General features: G+C 34.2%; 2 protein-coding genes across 11 annotated transcripts in view; one reads left to right on the forward strand and one right to left on the reverse strand.

Moving 5' to 3' along the window:
* Positions 1-981: 981 nt before the first annotated feature.
* LOC113509638 (transmembrane protein 183) lies at positions 982-5,939 on the reverse strand. Of its 3 annotated transcripts, none has more exons than XM_026893010.3 (3): positions 5,824-5,939; positions 4,649-5,349; positions 982-2,539 (listed from the first exon to the last, which is right to left on the reverse strand). In XM_026893010.3, the coding sequence occupies exons 1-3, from the start codon at positions 5,855-5,857 to the stop codon at positions 2,231-2,233; spliced, it is 1,044 nt and encodes a 347-aa protein (XP_026748811.1). In that variant the 5' UTR covers positions 5,858-5,939; the 3' UTR covers positions 982-2,230. The 3 variants fall into 3 exon arrangements, with proteins under 3 accessions (XP_026748811.1, XP_026748809.1, XP_026748810.1); XM_026893008.3 differs by lacking the exon at positions 5,824-5,939 and adding an exon at positions 5,600-5,817; XM_026893009.3 differs by lacking the exon at positions 5,824-5,939 and adding an exon at positions 5,550-5,817.
* A 1,605-nt stretch (positions 5,940-7,544) lies between these two features.
* Positions 7,545-17,618, forward strand: part of LOC113509793 (liprin-alpha-1) — a 200,475-nt gene continuing 190,401 nt past the window's right edge. For all 8 annotated transcript variants that reach the window (XM_052898871.1, XM_052898873.1, XM_052898875.1 and 5 more), the window contains exon 1: positions 7,545-8,069. In XM_052898871.1, coding sequence (XP_052754831.1) covers positions 7,821-8,069 — 249 coding nt within the window. In that variant the 5' untranslated portion in view covers positions 7,545-7,820. The remainder of the gene's footprint in view (positions 8,070-17,618) is intronic.

Below are 17,618 nucleotides of genomic sequence, written 5' to 3' on the forward strand. Positions count from 1 at the left end.
TATAAATTACTCACCACACTTACAGTCTCCCAAAACGTGTAGTGAGCCATAGGTTTATTTTATAAACTTACAAATTTTGTACATTTTAAAAATATATCAATTTTGTCATTAAATATGTCAATATCTGGCTGCTGAGCAATAAGAGAATTGAGCAGAGAAATAGCTTGATAAGTGGGAGCAAACCGTTTTAGCGATAAGGTCGCCCATTGTTTTCTCACTGTGATTATTTCTTGTAATTGTTTATATTTATAATAAGTTTACTATTGTAATCTTTTGGAGGAAACAATAGAGAGTATCTATCTATCTATATGGTAGTCTATGGGAAAAGCCTATGTTCAGGACGGATAACAGCCGAAATGAGGGGGGGGAAGGGATTGTTAGTAATGCGGATTATCAATTCCATTGCTAACAATATACCCTAACAGGTCGACCTCTCCGTGGTCCCCCCTGGAAATCAACGTGCTGAATTCATCACGATAGGCTAACTGACCTGTCTTTTCATTCTCACTTATCATCCCTCACTGGTGCCCCGCCAGCGTATACCGTTAGCGCAGGCGGGTTTACCATTCCATTGTCACACATAAAAAAAAAACAGCTGAAATTATGACGCTAATAGATTGGATACCTTTTACCAGAGGGAGACTTTGTACAAAAGTCGATTGCTTGGGTATCTCTGTCCCATTCGTGTTTCAACCGTGAACCAGTAGTGTTTGCATGGCTGTGTTTCGATTTCAAGGGTGGGATATGACGTGAATTTACTGGGTACAGAGGAATAACACCTGAGTCCTCAAGAATGGCAACGCATGGGGGGTATCATGAGCGAAACAGTATACTCTGTTATATCCATGGTACTGCTCATGTCTATAGGCGACGGTTACCACTTTCCATCAGGTGGGCCGTCAGCTTGTTTGCCATTCTATGTTGTATAAAAATAAAAAAATACCTACATATATAAGGCATTATAAATATAAATAAAACTAATTATTGCTCATTATAAAACTATATATTTTATATCACATAATTATAAAAATGAGTAGTAAACTTCGACTACGCTCTCACTACACCCCAATAGTTTCTTAGCTTAAGACAAAATCTCGTCACTCAGTTGTTATTAATTAAAAAAACACTTATTCGGCTGATAAGTTTATGATTTTGTAAAATATGTTTTTTTAAATTAAACATATTTTCGATTCAAAAGGATTTTAATAGCAAATTACCAAAACGGAGTTGAATGAATCTGCTAATAAACTTAATCAAATATATATAGCTTTAAAAAATTAAGTATTTATTTAAATAAAATTATACAGCCGTTGGTTTTTAGGATTCCGTACTTCTATAGGAAAAACGGAACGCTTATGGGATCACTTCGTTGTCCGTGTGTCGAGACCCTTTTTCTTAGGGACGCATGAAGGTATCAAGTTGAAAAAATCAAGCTAATAAATCGACGCAATCAAAAGATACGGCCATTTATGTTCTATTTACCTATATCACATATTTTGATATTCGCAGAGAGAATCAAAACCTATAGGGTACTTTCCGTTGACCTAGAATCATGAAATTTGGAAGCAATGTCATGTGATACAAGTAAAGGAAAAAATCCAAAAACTGTAAATTTGTAGATTTTTCACAAAAAAAATATTAACTTGATGATTTTGTACGTAACCCTTGTTGAGCAAGTACAACTCGCACTTAACCGGCTTTTTTTTAATAAAAACATATATATATATATATATATATAGTGATAAAAACATACGCATTGTTAATCAAATGCCTTTTGGCAGCTGAATATATCTGTTGTGAGTGACGAGACATTACTAACGAGAGTTTTCTGTATAAAATAACAAATGGCTTAAGAGTTTCACGCTGCAAGGTTTATGATTTATAAGACATGGTGAAGTAATGCGATGACATGCATTTACTTTTAAAATTATAAAAAAAGTCACTTCATCTCTTTACAGTTGCTTCACCTAAACAAGCTAATCTTAAGATCTGGCCATTCTTAACTAAAATTACGTCCCGAATAGGCAACAGAATTATAAAAAAAAAATTACAATCAAAAAATACTTAAATTTAAATTTACCTGATTAAAATAATTTCTTTTTTCTTTCTGATCCCACTACAGACACTGTGTGAGTTAGATTCCCAACTTTCTGATAATCATTAGTACACATACATAAAGATCAGAAATGGGCATAAATATATTAAAAATTGCTAATGATTTTGCTCAACTCTAATCATAATCTTTAATTGTAAAAAAATCATTCTTCAACACTGGCACTGACTCGTCATCCTTGATGTTGGAAGGGAGAGTGTCATCGAAGTCTGGGTACTTGGGGTGCCACCAATCAAACACTATTATGTTAACAACCGTGTCCAATACAACGGAATATTCTGGAAGGATGTCGTTACAATAATAGCTGCCCGTGTTGAAGCCAAGGTGGAGACGATGGTGCCGGAACCCTTGTGACAACACGATGCTGAGTGACGATAGTGTCATCCCCATCAAAGGTGGCACTTCGAAAAAATTCTTACAGGTAACCTGAAAGTTGTTAAATACATACTATAAATGTACATGTTTTTCACTAACTTTTTGCTATTTTATGTGTGGATTTAAAAAAATTCTAGATAGATATAGACAGACTATTAGATGGCGTATAAAACAAGCCAGTTATTAAGTTAGACCTTCAGAAATGTAACTGTGGAAACAGCTACTTATAAATTATTGTCTTAGTAACTCTATTGCTCCTATTACTCACCAGAGGGAGACTTTGTACAAGTCGATTGCTTGGGTACCTCTGTCCCATTCGTGTTTCAACCGTATAGCAGTTGTGTTTGCATGGCTGTGTTTTGGTTTAATGGGTGGGATATGGCGTGAATTTACTGGGTATAGAGGAATAACACCTGAATCCTCAAGAATGGCAACGCATGGGGGGTATCATGGGCAAAACAGTATACCCTGTTGTGTCCATGGTACTGCTCATGTCTATAGGCAACGGTTACCACTTTCCATCAGGTGGGCCGTCAGCTTGTTTGCCATTCTAAGTTGTATAAAAAAAAATATTTTTTTTCAATGGATGATAATGGAATGGTAACCCCGCCTACACTAACGGTATCCGCTAGCGGGACACCAGTGAAGGATGATAAGTGTAAATGGAAAGGTAGGTCAGTTAGCCCATCGCGATGAATATGCCTGATATTCATCACGTTGGTTTTCAGGGGGGACCACGTGGAGGGCGACCTAACAGGGTATATTGCTAGCAATCCCTTTCCCCCAATTGCTCCTATTAAGATCCTTTATGTTCTCTCTTCTTCTCTTAAATATATCTCCAGTTTCCCATGTACCCCCGGCACAGAATAGGCCACCCATTCCTTTCCCATAAAAGTTATAAAAGGCGATTGAGGGAGGGCAAAGATTGAGTGGCAGCGTTCCTCTTAATACATTTTAAAAGCCTAACTGCAGTTGCCAATCTGCCTGTGAAATGTAGCAACTACTGGCAAAATCCCACAAGGGGGAGACTTCTGTTCAGCAGTGGATAGTTAAAGGTAAGACAGTTCAAGTAAGATATGATGATGATAATGATCTCTCCAGTACAGATATCATCAATTACATTATATTGGTACATTCACTTTAAACATCATAATTGCGTGGCAACACTTTCGATAGACAATAGAAACATTTTATCTTCTTATCTGGCAATAAATTAATCATTGGAAGTAAAAAGAAAAAAAGTGTTGTTGGTGTACTTTCAATCAAACAAAAGTATAAAAATTTATCATTGTTTTCTCTTATAATATAAATAATTGAAAGTTGATTAATTTAGTTTCACAATCTTAAAACATATTGGGAATTTTATGTCATTGTTATTTTTTAAATAAATTACAAAAATAATCGGCTAGTTTCTTGCTAAAAAGACTTTTTAAAATGCAACCATTTATAAGAAGTTTCAAGATCAAAACCCTTAGTACTTATAATATTTACAAAGTAATCTCAGGAAACCTTAGCATGCCGGGGGGCAAAGGAATTGTTAATAATGGAGTCTAACTGCCCCATTGCTAGCAATATTCCCTATCAGGTCAACCTCCACATGGTTCCCCCTGGAAACCATCGTGGTTAATTCTAGTGCAATTCATCACGATGGGCTAACTGACCTGCTTTCATCGTCACCGACCATCCCTCACTGGTGCGCTGCCAGTGTATACTGTTAGCACAGGCGGTTACCATTCCATTATCATCCATAAAAAAAAAACCATAGCATGCCTTAGGGAACTGAGCGATATGAGTATATTATAATATTTATTTGCAAAATTCCTCTAACAGTTAGAGGAGTTTTGCAAATGGTATAGAAAATAGTATTATCATTTGAACTTTGTTTGAATCTAGATAGTAACTTTGTAACAATTTGTCATTATGGCATTTTCTTGCCTTGTCATATATTTAATCCAATTAATAATATTCACATACAGTAAGATAAGATTACATCTATCTCCATATGTACAGAAGCCAAAGCACCAATTCAAATAAATTTCATTTTAAACATTATTCTCTTATTAGCTCTGTATGTATCAAAATCAGTTAATCCTATTGTTAAAGCTGAACCACATTAATATACAAGGTTATATGATATTTTAAACAAAAATAAATTTTTACCTGTAATACTTGTGAATTTTCTTCAGGGTTTGCATCTATTCTTCCTAACTCCTCCAGGAAATCAACATCAGTATGCAATCTCTCCATTAAACTAGGCTTCTTAAGCTTGAAATATATTGCCCAATGAGGGCCTTTCCTACGAAACCATACATTAACACATTTACGTCTCACCAACTGGTGAGGTCTGCTGTCATGTATAGCTTGTTGAACTACTTTCTCCACAAATACATGGTATGTATGATACAGAGCTCTAATTACCCTCTGACGTAATCCATAAACCTTAAAACTATTCTCTATGCGCAACTTCTGAGGTAATCTAGGATCATCTGCACAGTAACGTTTGTACAAACCCCGCCAAAATGATTCTCGTTTTGTGATTGCATATGTAGCTTTATTGATGCCGGCGAAACGGCCAACATCTTCTGGTTTTATATGTGCTGATATGAAATACCAGACAATTTCTGGGTAAACAATGCCTGGACGATTATCTCTGTTAGATTTATAATAGCTTCTTGTTCGTTTCTCCTTGTAGACAAAGTTCTTTGTACCATCAGCATTTATTTCCTCTACAATATCAAAATCTTCATCTTCTATGTGGTCCCAGGAAACATCCAAGGTTACAGGAGCCTGATCTGTTGACATTGACTTTTTAATCCTGCTCACAGGTTTTAGCGCATTTGCACAATCATTTATGGTTACATCTGTAAAAGATTAATCAAACAATATAAAAAAATATACGTAAGATAAAACTATAACTGATGTCTGTTTACAAAAGTGCATCATAACAAAAAAAACAACATGAAGACAGCAAAATGACGACACTATTTTTTTTTATACTTTCAGTAAGCATGGATAGACAGATTGCAATATGGCTACACTCTAGAAAAAATGCAGCACTAACCCATATTGTTTTTCTTTTGGTTTTTTTTCTTAGGCATTTAAATACTTTACTGATTAAGCAGCGAAAACCACGCTGATCAAGGATCTGCATTCAAATTGTTACAATCTATTGTTTCATAGTAAAATACACCTATTATTATTATTACATTTATTTCACAGGTATTATTAATTTTCTGACAGATTATACTACTTTTGTTTAGACTATTCGAATGTTGTCAAGAAATTGAAAAAAAGTTAAATTAAAAAATTAATATATTACAAGATTTGGTTCAAACCTGAGCAATTTGTTTGATTTATCAGTTTCTCCATTGTCGTGTTTAACTTTGATGTTTCTAAGGATTGTCAATTTTGACATTTGACATATAATATAAATTACACTAAATCTATGAAATTACACGAAGATTACGCGAAATTACTTTTTTATAGATTCAATAAGGATAGCTAGCAAACACTTACACTTTATAACGAATTGCTTATTAAAACAATATTTACATTGTTTGGTTAGTGTTAACTAAAATTTAATTTTAAATGATTACTGATGTCAGAAACAAACTTCGTAAATTTCATTCATATCCACAGCCGGCGACCTCTTTTGTTAATAAATGAAAATATTACCATAGATTAATTAATTCAAACTGTACAAAATTTACAGGAGCTAATTATTCATCTCAAACTAAACAATGACGCTTACTCATAATTTGGCAGTTATGTATACGTGTAACTATACCTATATACGTAAAATATTATTTATTTATTATAATACATTCCTGTACATAATATGAAATTTGTATTCTTATGTTATTCTTTTTTTTTCTGATAACTCATTAAACTCATTTAACCCTTTTTTCTCTCCCTTTATTTATTAGAAGTTAATAAGTAAACTTCAATTAAAAGATTATCTATTAAGCAGTGTAAGCCTAGAAATATTCTATCGAATAAGAGGTTCTACCCTAAAAAATTTTTTTGAGATAATTTCTTTAACCTCACGTTGAACGTATTCCTTAATACCCCAATAAGTGATTATGGTTGTTTGCGTTATACTTACCAACGACTACAAATCTAACAAATCCACAATACAAATATTATAACCTTTTTTTCATTATAATATATCATTATACTTCAATATATTTCGATATGTTCAAGTTGAAGAGTATTATATGCAATATACTGTACCTAAATTGTACCTGTAATTATTTATATTTATAATGAGTTTACTATTGTAATCTTTTGAGGAAACAATAAAGAGTATCTATCTATCTAAAGGTTTGATATGACTAACTCAGTGAACAAAAATCTAATTAAATGTAAAATGATTAAAATACTCTGAAAAATATAAAATTACTAGCAACCTACCTAGTTACCTATTTCACAGATGTGTCCGCCCCTACCTGCCCCTCCACCGCACCGCTAAAATAAGTAGGAGAGAGGTATATATATAATATTTATATTTTATCTAAATATATTTTATGTCAACACATAAGATAATCCTATGTGTTGAGATAGAATATAAATATTCTTGTACTAAATATATTTTACTAAATTTTGTTCATATTTAAAGCCATTGAGGTGTGATCGAATAACAACCATCAAAAGTTGTTTATTTGGGTATCTCTGTCCCATTCATATTTTAACCGTGAAGCAGTTGTGTTTGCATAACTGTGTTTCAGTTTGAAGGGTGGGATATGGTAGCGAATTTACAGGGTACAAAGGAAAAACAGCTGAATTCTCAAGAATAGCAACGTATGAGAGTTATCATAGGCGAAACAGTATACTCTGTTATGTCCGTGATACTGCTCATATGTATAGATGACGGTTACCACTTTTCATCAGGCCGTCAGCTTGTTTGCCATTCTAAATTGCATAAAAAAATCTTTACGAACTTTCACATTTATAATATTAGTATGGTAGGATGAATTCTAGTCAACTTAAGAGTCATGTCCTATCTGCGTGTCGTTGAAAGTCACATGTTACTCTTTGACACAATTGACGTTCCGATTCAAGATGGCAGACATGCCGCTTGAGTCGTGATAGTATGAAATCGTAGGAGTACGAATTTTAGGTGTGTCTTTCTAAATATCGGACTAGAATGTCTCCCGAATTTTTTACTAAGTTCTTATTAGAATGTTCTGACAATGTGAGACAACGTGTTCGCGTTTCGTGCGTTAGGTTTAGGTAACGTTTGTGCCGGAACATATGTATTAAAACGGTGTTAAAAATTGTGTTGTTCGGTGTGTCGTGTACGATAAGTATTCTGGTTTGATGTTAAATTAAAATGTGGAATATGATGTGCGACGTGATGCCCACTATATCCGAAGACAGTATCAGCCAACGGAGTTCTCAGTTATCCGGAGAAGATGCCAATTTTGAGCAGCTTATGGTGTCTATGCTTGACGAACGAGATAAACTGGTGGAGAGTCTGCGTGAGACACAGGAGCGTCTCGGCGATTCGGAGCTGCGGCTCAAGGAGGTGGAGAAAGAGCGGGATTCATTGCAGAGGCAAATTGCTGCCAACTTACCACAGGTTAGTAACCAAGTGTAGTATAAAAAGCAACCCTTTTTTTCCATTTATATGTATAATTAAAGTAATATATGTAGTAAATTGTATTGGTATATGTCTGGTTAAAATTGAAATTGGTCATGTTCTTTTTCTTTAAATTTATCCAAAGTTATGATCTGCGGCTTACCCTTAGTTTATGTTAATTTATAATTGACACCACTACTATTCCAATAAATCTTATATTAATACTCAAACACCATACTATGACATGTTACTAATCTCTTAAATAGAGATTGGTAACATCATCTAGTTGTGAGATGATCTGTGAAAGACTATGAAATGAAAGACATTTGTAACGATATAGATGTTTGGTATTTAATATTTCTGTCTACACTTTAACAGAAATAGATTTCAAATATTGTAGTGTAGTAGAATATTATATAGATACATATAGTACATTAATAGTTGATGTAGATTGTCCTACATGATAACTTACTTGCATTCTTGTTTAAGATTTAATGTCATTAGGTAAACTAAATATTATGCTAATTAAAAATTGATAATCTTGAATTATAAATTAGATAGAAAATTTACTAGAGCAATTTATAATTTATATTTCTTATATATATAATACTAATAGTAAAAAGAGATCACTGTTGACTGTCTAGCTCACTATCATCAGTAAATAATAAGTTATATTCTTTTGTACAGTTGAGATTATATAAACCATATTATTAATACTTTTTAATATCTATATTTGTTTTAAAATAACTTAAGGAAAAAGAGTAAAACGCTTTGTCTACTCTGTATTGCTAGATGAATTAGCAAATAAATATAATGATAGAGATATTTTTTCTACTATATGCTTAAGATAGGATGAAACCCAATGTCAAGTGTTTTATTCTTTATACATGCAATAACAAAAACTTATCTACTTGTCTATGGGTATTTGTGGCTTTAAAATATAAATATAATCCTATATTAAAGTGGCAAACAAACTGCAGGAAATGTATCTTGTCTATGGGCTTGTATAGCACTATGAATTTATTTATTTATTTAAGGACAACCAACAAAGTATATATTTATATGTACTTAAAATACATGATAATATGGTTACATTATAAAATGCTGTCTCAATTAAAGGCCGCCACGACATGCGTATTCATAATATATTATTATTAGTAAGAAAATTTATAAAAACTACAATACTAGTTATACAATAAATAGACTACAGTAATATTTTAAATTTCAAAGATTTGTACACTTATAATCTATACTATAATATAATGATACATGCATGAATAAATACCATATGTGATGTCTTTTTAAAGTTAAAATCATAAATTACATGGTATAAAGTCCTGATTTAGTTCTTGAGAATGGCAACCTCTCATGAGGCATCACAGTGTATAATATACTGTGACACCTATTATGGTATCCTTCAGCAGCTGCTCATCCCTCACCCTCCCTTAGTCGCCTCTGACTACTCCCACGGGAAAGGAAGGGGTGGCCTATTTTATGCCAGGACCACATGGCAATGGTACCCTTGGGGAATGTTATTATATCACAATTCTGTTATTGGCAGAATTTAAATTACATTATTAAAATGTAGTTATAAAAAAATTAAGTTAATTTAAATTGAAAAGATGACTATTAGATACTGGTTTTACAATAGTGTCATATTATTCTATCGAGTATGTTGTGGGGTCAAGTTAGTGCAATTAAACCCAGTATTACCACTGTAATTAAGTAATAATGTTTTCTATAATAATTAATGTACTTACATTTTTTTAATATTATGTTAATATACTATTTATTATTCCATCATGGTTTAAAGGATTTTTTGTATTTTTTAATTAGTTACACTAGGTTTTATTAAGTACTCTCACCTACAATTATGAGTTCTTAGTTCAAATTTTCTTCTATATGCTATAGCATTGAATCTTTTTTAGGATTCCATACAAAAGTTATATATAGGAACATTTTTTTTTATTTATTAGTACATGTAGGTGTACAAATGCCATACAAATGCCAAAATTTAAAATATCAATGTATTTAAAATTTTGCACACTAAATTGTGGCGAAATTGTATGAATAAGTTGACCCACTTTTTTTTTTCAGGGCATTTGTGTGTAGACATTCTGTCTATATAATCTAAAACTTGACCAATTAAATTATAGAATCGATTATTTAATTTAATTTATTAATTTAATTTCAAACTGTTTATAATTACCCCTCTCCATCCAAAGGTTGCCTGGAAGAAATCGCTTTTAGTGACAAAGTCACCCATTTGTTTTCTCACTGTGATTATTTCTTGTAATTTGTTTGTATCTATAATGAATTTGCTATTGTAATCTTTTGGAGGAAAGAATAAAGAATATCTATCTATCTATCTAAAGCAGACTTAATACTGAAAGCATTCATTCCCAGTCAACTTTAGGGATGTGTCAGAATACATGAATGCAGTTCTAGTAATAATTACATTGGTACCCTATCTATACACATCAGTCCGTAACTGTTCACTGCTGAATATAGGCCTCTCCCATAAGGGGGTATTTTGCCAGTAGTTGTCATGCTTGGCAGATGGGTTGGCAACCACAGTTAGGCTATAGTGCCATTTTAAAAAAGATGTTGCTGCACGTCTCTCAGCTGTTAAGTTCCCGTAGTCACCTCTTACTATACCCATGGGAAAGGAAGATGTGACCCATTCTATACCAGGATCATACAGCCTTTTATCTATACACTCATATGGAATTAAGTTGGTCTTTTTGTAATACTTGTAATGGGGTCACTATTCCCCATTACTTACAACCCCCCCCCCCCCCCCCCTTAGTTATATGCATTCTATTGCATTCCAAATATATTGAATTAGTAATTGTGGAGGACTCAGGCACATAGACAGATCTAGACAAAGAATATTATTGACTGACTGGGTCAAGGCAAATTTGCTGATATAATGTTCAGCCAATGGAACAGCTGGGCGGTAATGAAGTAATTTATAATTTTACGATAATGATTACTTATACAATGTAGTTAGAGCACTAACATATTTTTTTAATTGACCTCAAAAATTATAAGGTTCCAAATTCGTATGTTATTTTTTTTTGCAATTGCACAAATGTTTGGTTTTATTGCTGGTCATATTTGAATGAAACTTGGTACACAGAATGATCATATCTTAGATTAACATATGGTATACTTTTTACCCTAACCTTTACTAGAGAGAAACTATACTAATATTGTCTGCTTGGGTACTTCTGTCCCACTTGTGTTCTTGCTGTGAAGCAATTGTATTTGCATGGCAGTTTGAAGGGTGGAGATATGGTAGTGAAATTACAGAGTATGGGATTACAATACCTTAGTCTTCAGTAATGGTGACATATGAATGGTAAACAGGTGTCACAGTGTATACTGTGATGTTCATGGCAATGTTCATGTCTGTTTACCATTTTTATTACTAGCAGGGTATTCTATGAGTTCAATCTAGATTACATTTACCGTTTTCATTGTTAGTAATGTATTCTATAAGGTCTATATGGTCACTCCTGGAAACCATTTACTATTTCACTTTCCCCCTTTAAAAAAAATTACTCTTACCACTTTCTACTAGATGGGCTAGTTTGTTCATCATACTATGCTGCTCATCAACTTATCACACATTACACATATCTTAAGTGACTAAAGAGAGGCATTACAGATTCAGATTTTTTTTATGCAACTTAGAATGGCAAACAAGCTGGCGGCTCACCTGATGGAAAGTGGTAACCGTCGCCTATAAACATGAGCAGTACCATGGGCATAACAGCAGTATACTGTTTCGTCCATGATACCCCCCATGCGTTGCCATTCCTGAGTACTCAGGTGTTATTCCTCTGTACCCTGTAAATAAAATTTATGAGTGTACCCAAAGACCTCGCTGAAAGTCAGCGTTGTAGTTTATCAACTGCCGTACAATATTGAAGGAGGACCTTTTTAACAAGCAACAGGTTATATTTCTGTGAATATTAACAAATATCTGTATGATGTATAGTGATAATTGACTGACTACTGAGAGGGAGACTTTGTACAAAAGTCATTTGCTTGGGTACCTCTTTAAGCGACTTCAAGAACCATTCATTCACACGGCATTTTTACATGCAAAAAATCTGCACACAGCATGCCCCAAATTGCAGACATTAAAGGATATAAAAATTGTAAATTGCATAAGTAATTTTTAGCTGTACCGTTATTACCCTTGTACATTCTACAGTTTTCTTTTAGCTTCTCAAAGGTTGACTGTAAGAGATCCCTTTATGGGATAAGTCCGCCATTGTATATAAAATTCTTTTAATGTATTCAGTATGAATTATGTACAATAAAGATTTTACAATACAATACAACAAATCTTATGCAGGCACAGCCGCGGGGAATAGTTAGTATTATAATAAAGCTGGTGCGTCTCCAATAAAGATGACAGGCGGCCATAACACGAGCGTCTGTATAAAAGTAATCTTTCTAAATATAGCGCGTCAAGTTCAAACGTCGGGCCGGTTCATTTGAGTACACAAATAGACAGTGATTACTGTTATTCTTCTATACATCGACCGTGTGATTAACGTAATCGTAAACCACCAATTTATCCGTATATATTAACCCCTCTTATTCATAAAAACTGAGAACTACAAACCTGTTTTAACTGTTACACTGTTTTGTCACTTTCTTTGAAATTGAGAACTTAACGTGAAAGAAAAAGACAAAATAGTTTAATGTTATTTTTTTATCTCACTTTGTTTGGAATAATAAACAATTGTACAGTGTATTCAGTACTTAAAAATATTATTTGAATAAATGATTTTTTTATGCAACTTAAAATGGCAAATAAGCCGACAGCTCACCTGATGGAAAGTGGCAGCCGTTGCCTATAGACATGAGCAGTACCATGGACATAACAGAGTATACTGTTTCGCCCATGATACCCCCCATTACCCCCGATGGATTGCCATTCCTGAGGTTTCGGGTGTTATTCCTCTGTACCCAGTAAATTCACTGCCATATCCCGCCCTTCAAACCGAAACACAATCATGCAAGTACAACTGCTTCATGGTGAAAATACTAACGGGACCCAAACAGATGTCTTTTGTATAAAATCACCCTCTGGTTAAAAAATATCATTATCATCATCATCTCAGCCATCTATCCACTATTGGACATAGGCCTCTTTCATATAAAAAGTATGCTAGCCTTTAAATTATGCAGTGACATGTCTCAAAAAAGTATGATTTGTTTTATAAAGCTAATGTAGTTACACTCTGGGGAGAAGGGATTGTAGTAATTGTGACTAGAAACCCCATTGCTAGCAATATACCTTAACTGATCCACCTCCACGCGGATCACTGTGGAAACCATTTTTATCTGCTTCCATCAGGATGACTTACCAGAAGGAGACTTTGTACAAAAGTCGATTGCTTGGCTACCTCTGTCCCATTCGTGTTTCTACCGTGAAGCAGCTGTGTTGCATGGCTGTGTTTCGGTTTAAAGGGTGGGAAAGGGCGCGAATTTACAGGGTACAGAGGAATAACACCTGAGTTCTCAGGAATGGCAAAGCATGGGGGGTATCATGGGTGAAACAGTATACTCTGTTATGTCCATGGTACTGCTCATGTCTATAGGCGACGGTTACCACTTTCCATCAGGTGGGCCGTCAGCTTGTTGCCATTCTAAGTTGTATAAAAAAAAGGATGAAAGCACTTAACAATAATAGGTCAGGATCTATAATCCCTATAATCCTTCACTGGTCCCCGCCATTCTATACCGATAGTGCAAGCGGGGTTACCATTCCATTATCATCCATTAAAATGTAGGTACTCTGTAAGTATTGACTGTCAATTATGATAAAATAACGTATGGTAGCTAGATCAGGCGTTTCAATATGGCGGATCAAATATTTTTCGGCCCTTGTTTCTGTCGTGAAGCAACTGTGCTTGTATAGCTCTGTTTCGGGATATGATAATGAAATTACATGATACGGATTCATAAAACCATAGTTCTCAGGAATAACAAGAGCTATAAGGGGAAGGTGGAGCACTAGTTGATTTTCACAGTGCTGTTCCTGTCTATAGACGACGTTTACCATTCTCCTTCAAGAAGGCCGTTAACTTGTTTAGCATTCTCGGTTGTACAAGATTAAATAAATTATGTTTTTTTTTTGAAAAATATTCAGTTTTCGATTTTCAAATTCGATTGAGATTTGATAGTATAATAAAGATTGTGTTTTCTAGAAAAAACTGACTTCAATTGTGATCAAACCGATATTTTATATTTAAAAATTAAACTACTGAAGTTTTTTCCATAAAATTTCTTTGAGACCAATCTGTAAGTACTCGTTTATCCTTATAGATAAAAAACGAATTCTCCAAATCGGTTTTCAACTGACGGAGTTATGAGGTAATAAACATAACCAAAAAGAAAAATACAATCGGATCGAGAACTACAATCTTCTTGAACTCGCTTGAAAATTCGGTTAAACTTCTATAATATTTGTGGAACACACGATTCTGCGAATATTAACGAAGTTTCGTGGTAGGAATGAATTTTTCAATTTCTCACGCCATATCGCCGAAGTCTGGCGTCATCAGCTATTAGCTACATTAATGTTGGCTCGAGCACCTACTTCCTGAAATACTCAGTTTATAAAGATATTAGAATCCCGCTTACCTACTACCATGTTGGATTCTAATATATTCGGCGAAATGTGCTCGTGCCTAGTGTTGTGTTCATCACGCCTGTAACAGTCGATATTAACGACTATTTTTTTTTATACCACTGAGGTGGCAAACAAGCATACGGCCCACCTAATGGTAAGCGGTTACCGTAGCCTATGAACGCCTGCAGTACCAGAGGTATTACGCGCGCGTTGCCGACCCTAAAGAAACCTCTTTACCCCCCTTTTGAAGAATCCCATGCTTTAGTCTCTTGGGAAAACCTCTATACCATGTTTGTTTGTTTCTCGACTCCTGACATTTTAATGACTTTACCAATTGTTCCGAAATTTGAGCATGAATGTTCAAGTGGAGAAGGACTTGAGACTGCTTTTTATTCCGGTCAATGGGTATGTCCTGTTACCCGGATGAGGTGCTAAAAATTAATATAAAAAAATTACATTGGCACTCAGAATGAATCACTTTCTCTTCCATTTCTTTGTTGAAATCTTTTTCTCCCTTAGATATCGATAGAATTGTTATCGGACCGCCACAAAACCCTTTATGAAAAAGTATCTTCAAAATCGGTCCACAGGCCACGAAGTTACCTCGAAATATAAAAAGCTTGTCTGAAAGAGATCGCTTAGCAATAAGACTGCCTTTTGTACTACACTATGCTTATTGAAAATTCTTCAACAAATCCTGTAATATTGGTGCAAAATAAAGTGTCAAATTAAATAAACGAGATCATCCTTTTTCAAGTTGGTACAAGATGCCTCCGCAACCGCCATTTACGTTTTATTCTTTAACAAAAGCGGTCGTTAATATGTTTTACTTAGAACCAAAATTAAGTCGTGAGAAATGGATGCTATGAATATGCTGATGACAGTGGACTCTTTTTAAGTGTCTCGTTTGTGCTTGAAGGTTAAATTAAACTGGGATTTTCCTTAAGAATAATATTCTTTACTCGGGTATATATATACATATAATAGTGAGTAGGGGATATATATTTATATTATTACGTCTCCATATTTAGAAATAATAGGATCTTCATCGTGCCTCCAATCTGAACTGGTTATAATTACTCCTCTCCATCCAAAGGTTGCCTGGAAGAGGTCGCTTATTGTGATTATTTCTTGTAATTGTTTATATCTAGAATAAGTTTACTATTGTAATCTTTTGGAGGAAACAATAAAGAGTATATTATATACACACATCTTCTTTTCATCTTCTTCTTCACATCATCTTCACCCAATGAGAATCGGTTTCGTTGATTCTTTTTTGGTTCTCAATTCGTTTCATTTTTTTTTTATTAAGGAATGTCTTATAAAATTGTAGACCAATTGTGTTGATTCTTTTTGTAATAAGTAATTAGGTTTGCTTCCCAGTTGGTCCCATATTAAGGATATGATTGAAGTTGTTTGTTTCAATGGAGAAAATTTCAAATTTTCGTTATTTATATGTAGTTAAATTGTTATGTCAAGTTCCAGGAAATTGGAGTCATTTCTTGGTATCGTTTCTTATGCACTCACCTATGTACCTAACAACCAATTATCTATACCAATAATACGGCATGCAAATAATAAATAAGTACTGGAATTGGAACTACTTGAAATTTTCTATCGCTCTATACAGTACTAGTCCACGAGTATGACGCACGCTCCACCGGTTGCTCACTTACGACAATATTTCAAGGAACTAGAACGGGCCGGTACTTTGGAATCGATAAAATCCTAGCAAATCATTTCTATTCGCTCTCACACCTGCACTTGTGCCTGTAAAAGTTATTTATAGGGAGGGTATTACAGAAGTTTTACAATCGTCTTATAGAGGAGAAATATTTACAAGTGGCGTACATTTAAAATTATTAGTTTGACATCAAGTCTATTCCAGAGGGAGACTTTGTACAAAAGTCGATTGCTTGGGTACCTCTGTCCCATTCGTGTTTCTACCGTGAAGCAGTTGTGTTTGCATAGCTGTGTTTCGGTTTTAAGAGTGGGATATGGCAGTGAATTTACTGGGTACAGAGGAATAACACCTGAGTCCTCAGGAATGGCAACGCATGGGGCCACTTGATGGAAAGTGGTAACCGTCGCCTACAGACATGAGCAATACTGTGGCTATAACAGAGTATACTGTTTCGCCCATGATACCCCCCATGCGTTGCCATTCCTGAGGACTCAGGAGTTATTCCTCTGTACCCTGTAAATTCACGCCATATCTCACCCTTCAAACCGAAACACAGCCGTGCAAACACAACTGCTTTACGGTTGAAACACGAATGGGACAGAGGTACCCAAGCAATCGACTTTTGACCAGAGAGATCTGGTATATAAGATCAATAATAATTTTGTATAAAATGTGTTGTATATTATTTATAGAGATGAGGTTCTTATGAAATGTAATGTAGGATTGAATCTATGATACGGTTGGCATCACATGAATGCTAAAATTGTCAGAAGACACGCGTGATTGGTTGATGACAAACGATTCGATGTCATAGGGTTCGCCTTTAGATTAGCATCCTGTTATATTCACTAGTTCAGTTCATACATTTTCATGAATAACGTGAATGTGTGTATGTGAGATTTGATAGTCCAATAAAGATTGTGGTCCCAAAAAAAGCTGATTTCAATTGTGACAAAACCACTGATTTTGATTTAAAGACTAAATTACTGAACAGATTTTGATAAAATTTCTATGGGACCAATATGTAAGTATCCCATCCCTCGACCATTAAGTTCCCTTGGTCATCTCTTACGATACACACGGGAAAGGAAGGAATAGCTCATTCTATGCCGTGAATACATGGCAATGTATATATTATAGGTAGAATATAATAAATCTTTATACGTATACCAACATGATTATAATATATTTTTTTTATATTATTCCA

Source organism: Galleria mellonella, unplaced genomic scaffold (assembly GCF_026898425.1).
Source record: "Galleria mellonella isolate WM207_F2 unplaced genomic scaffold, CSIRO_AGI_GalMel_v1 utg54, whole genome shotgun sequence".
Classification (NCBI taxonomy): Eukaryota; Metazoa; Arthropoda; class Insecta; order Lepidoptera; family Pyralidae; genus Galleria; species Galleria mellonella.

What these genes read in the sequence shown, in the direction of transcription:
- LOC113509638 (XM_026893008.3), bottom strand. Translation starts at nt 5,639, where the DNA reads ATGCAGATCCTTGATCAGCGTGGTTTTCGCTGCTTAATCA. An exon ending in TGGTTTTCGCTGCTTAATCA is followed by an intron (nt 5,350 to 5,599) that starts GTAAAGTATTTA and finishes AATCTTTTACAG; the next exon opens with ATGTAACCATAAATGATTGT. An exon ending in AAAATTCACAAGTATTACAG is followed by an intron (nt 2,540 to 4,648) that starts GTAAAAATTTAT and finishes AACAACTTTCAG; the next exon opens with GTTACCTGTAAGAATTTTTT.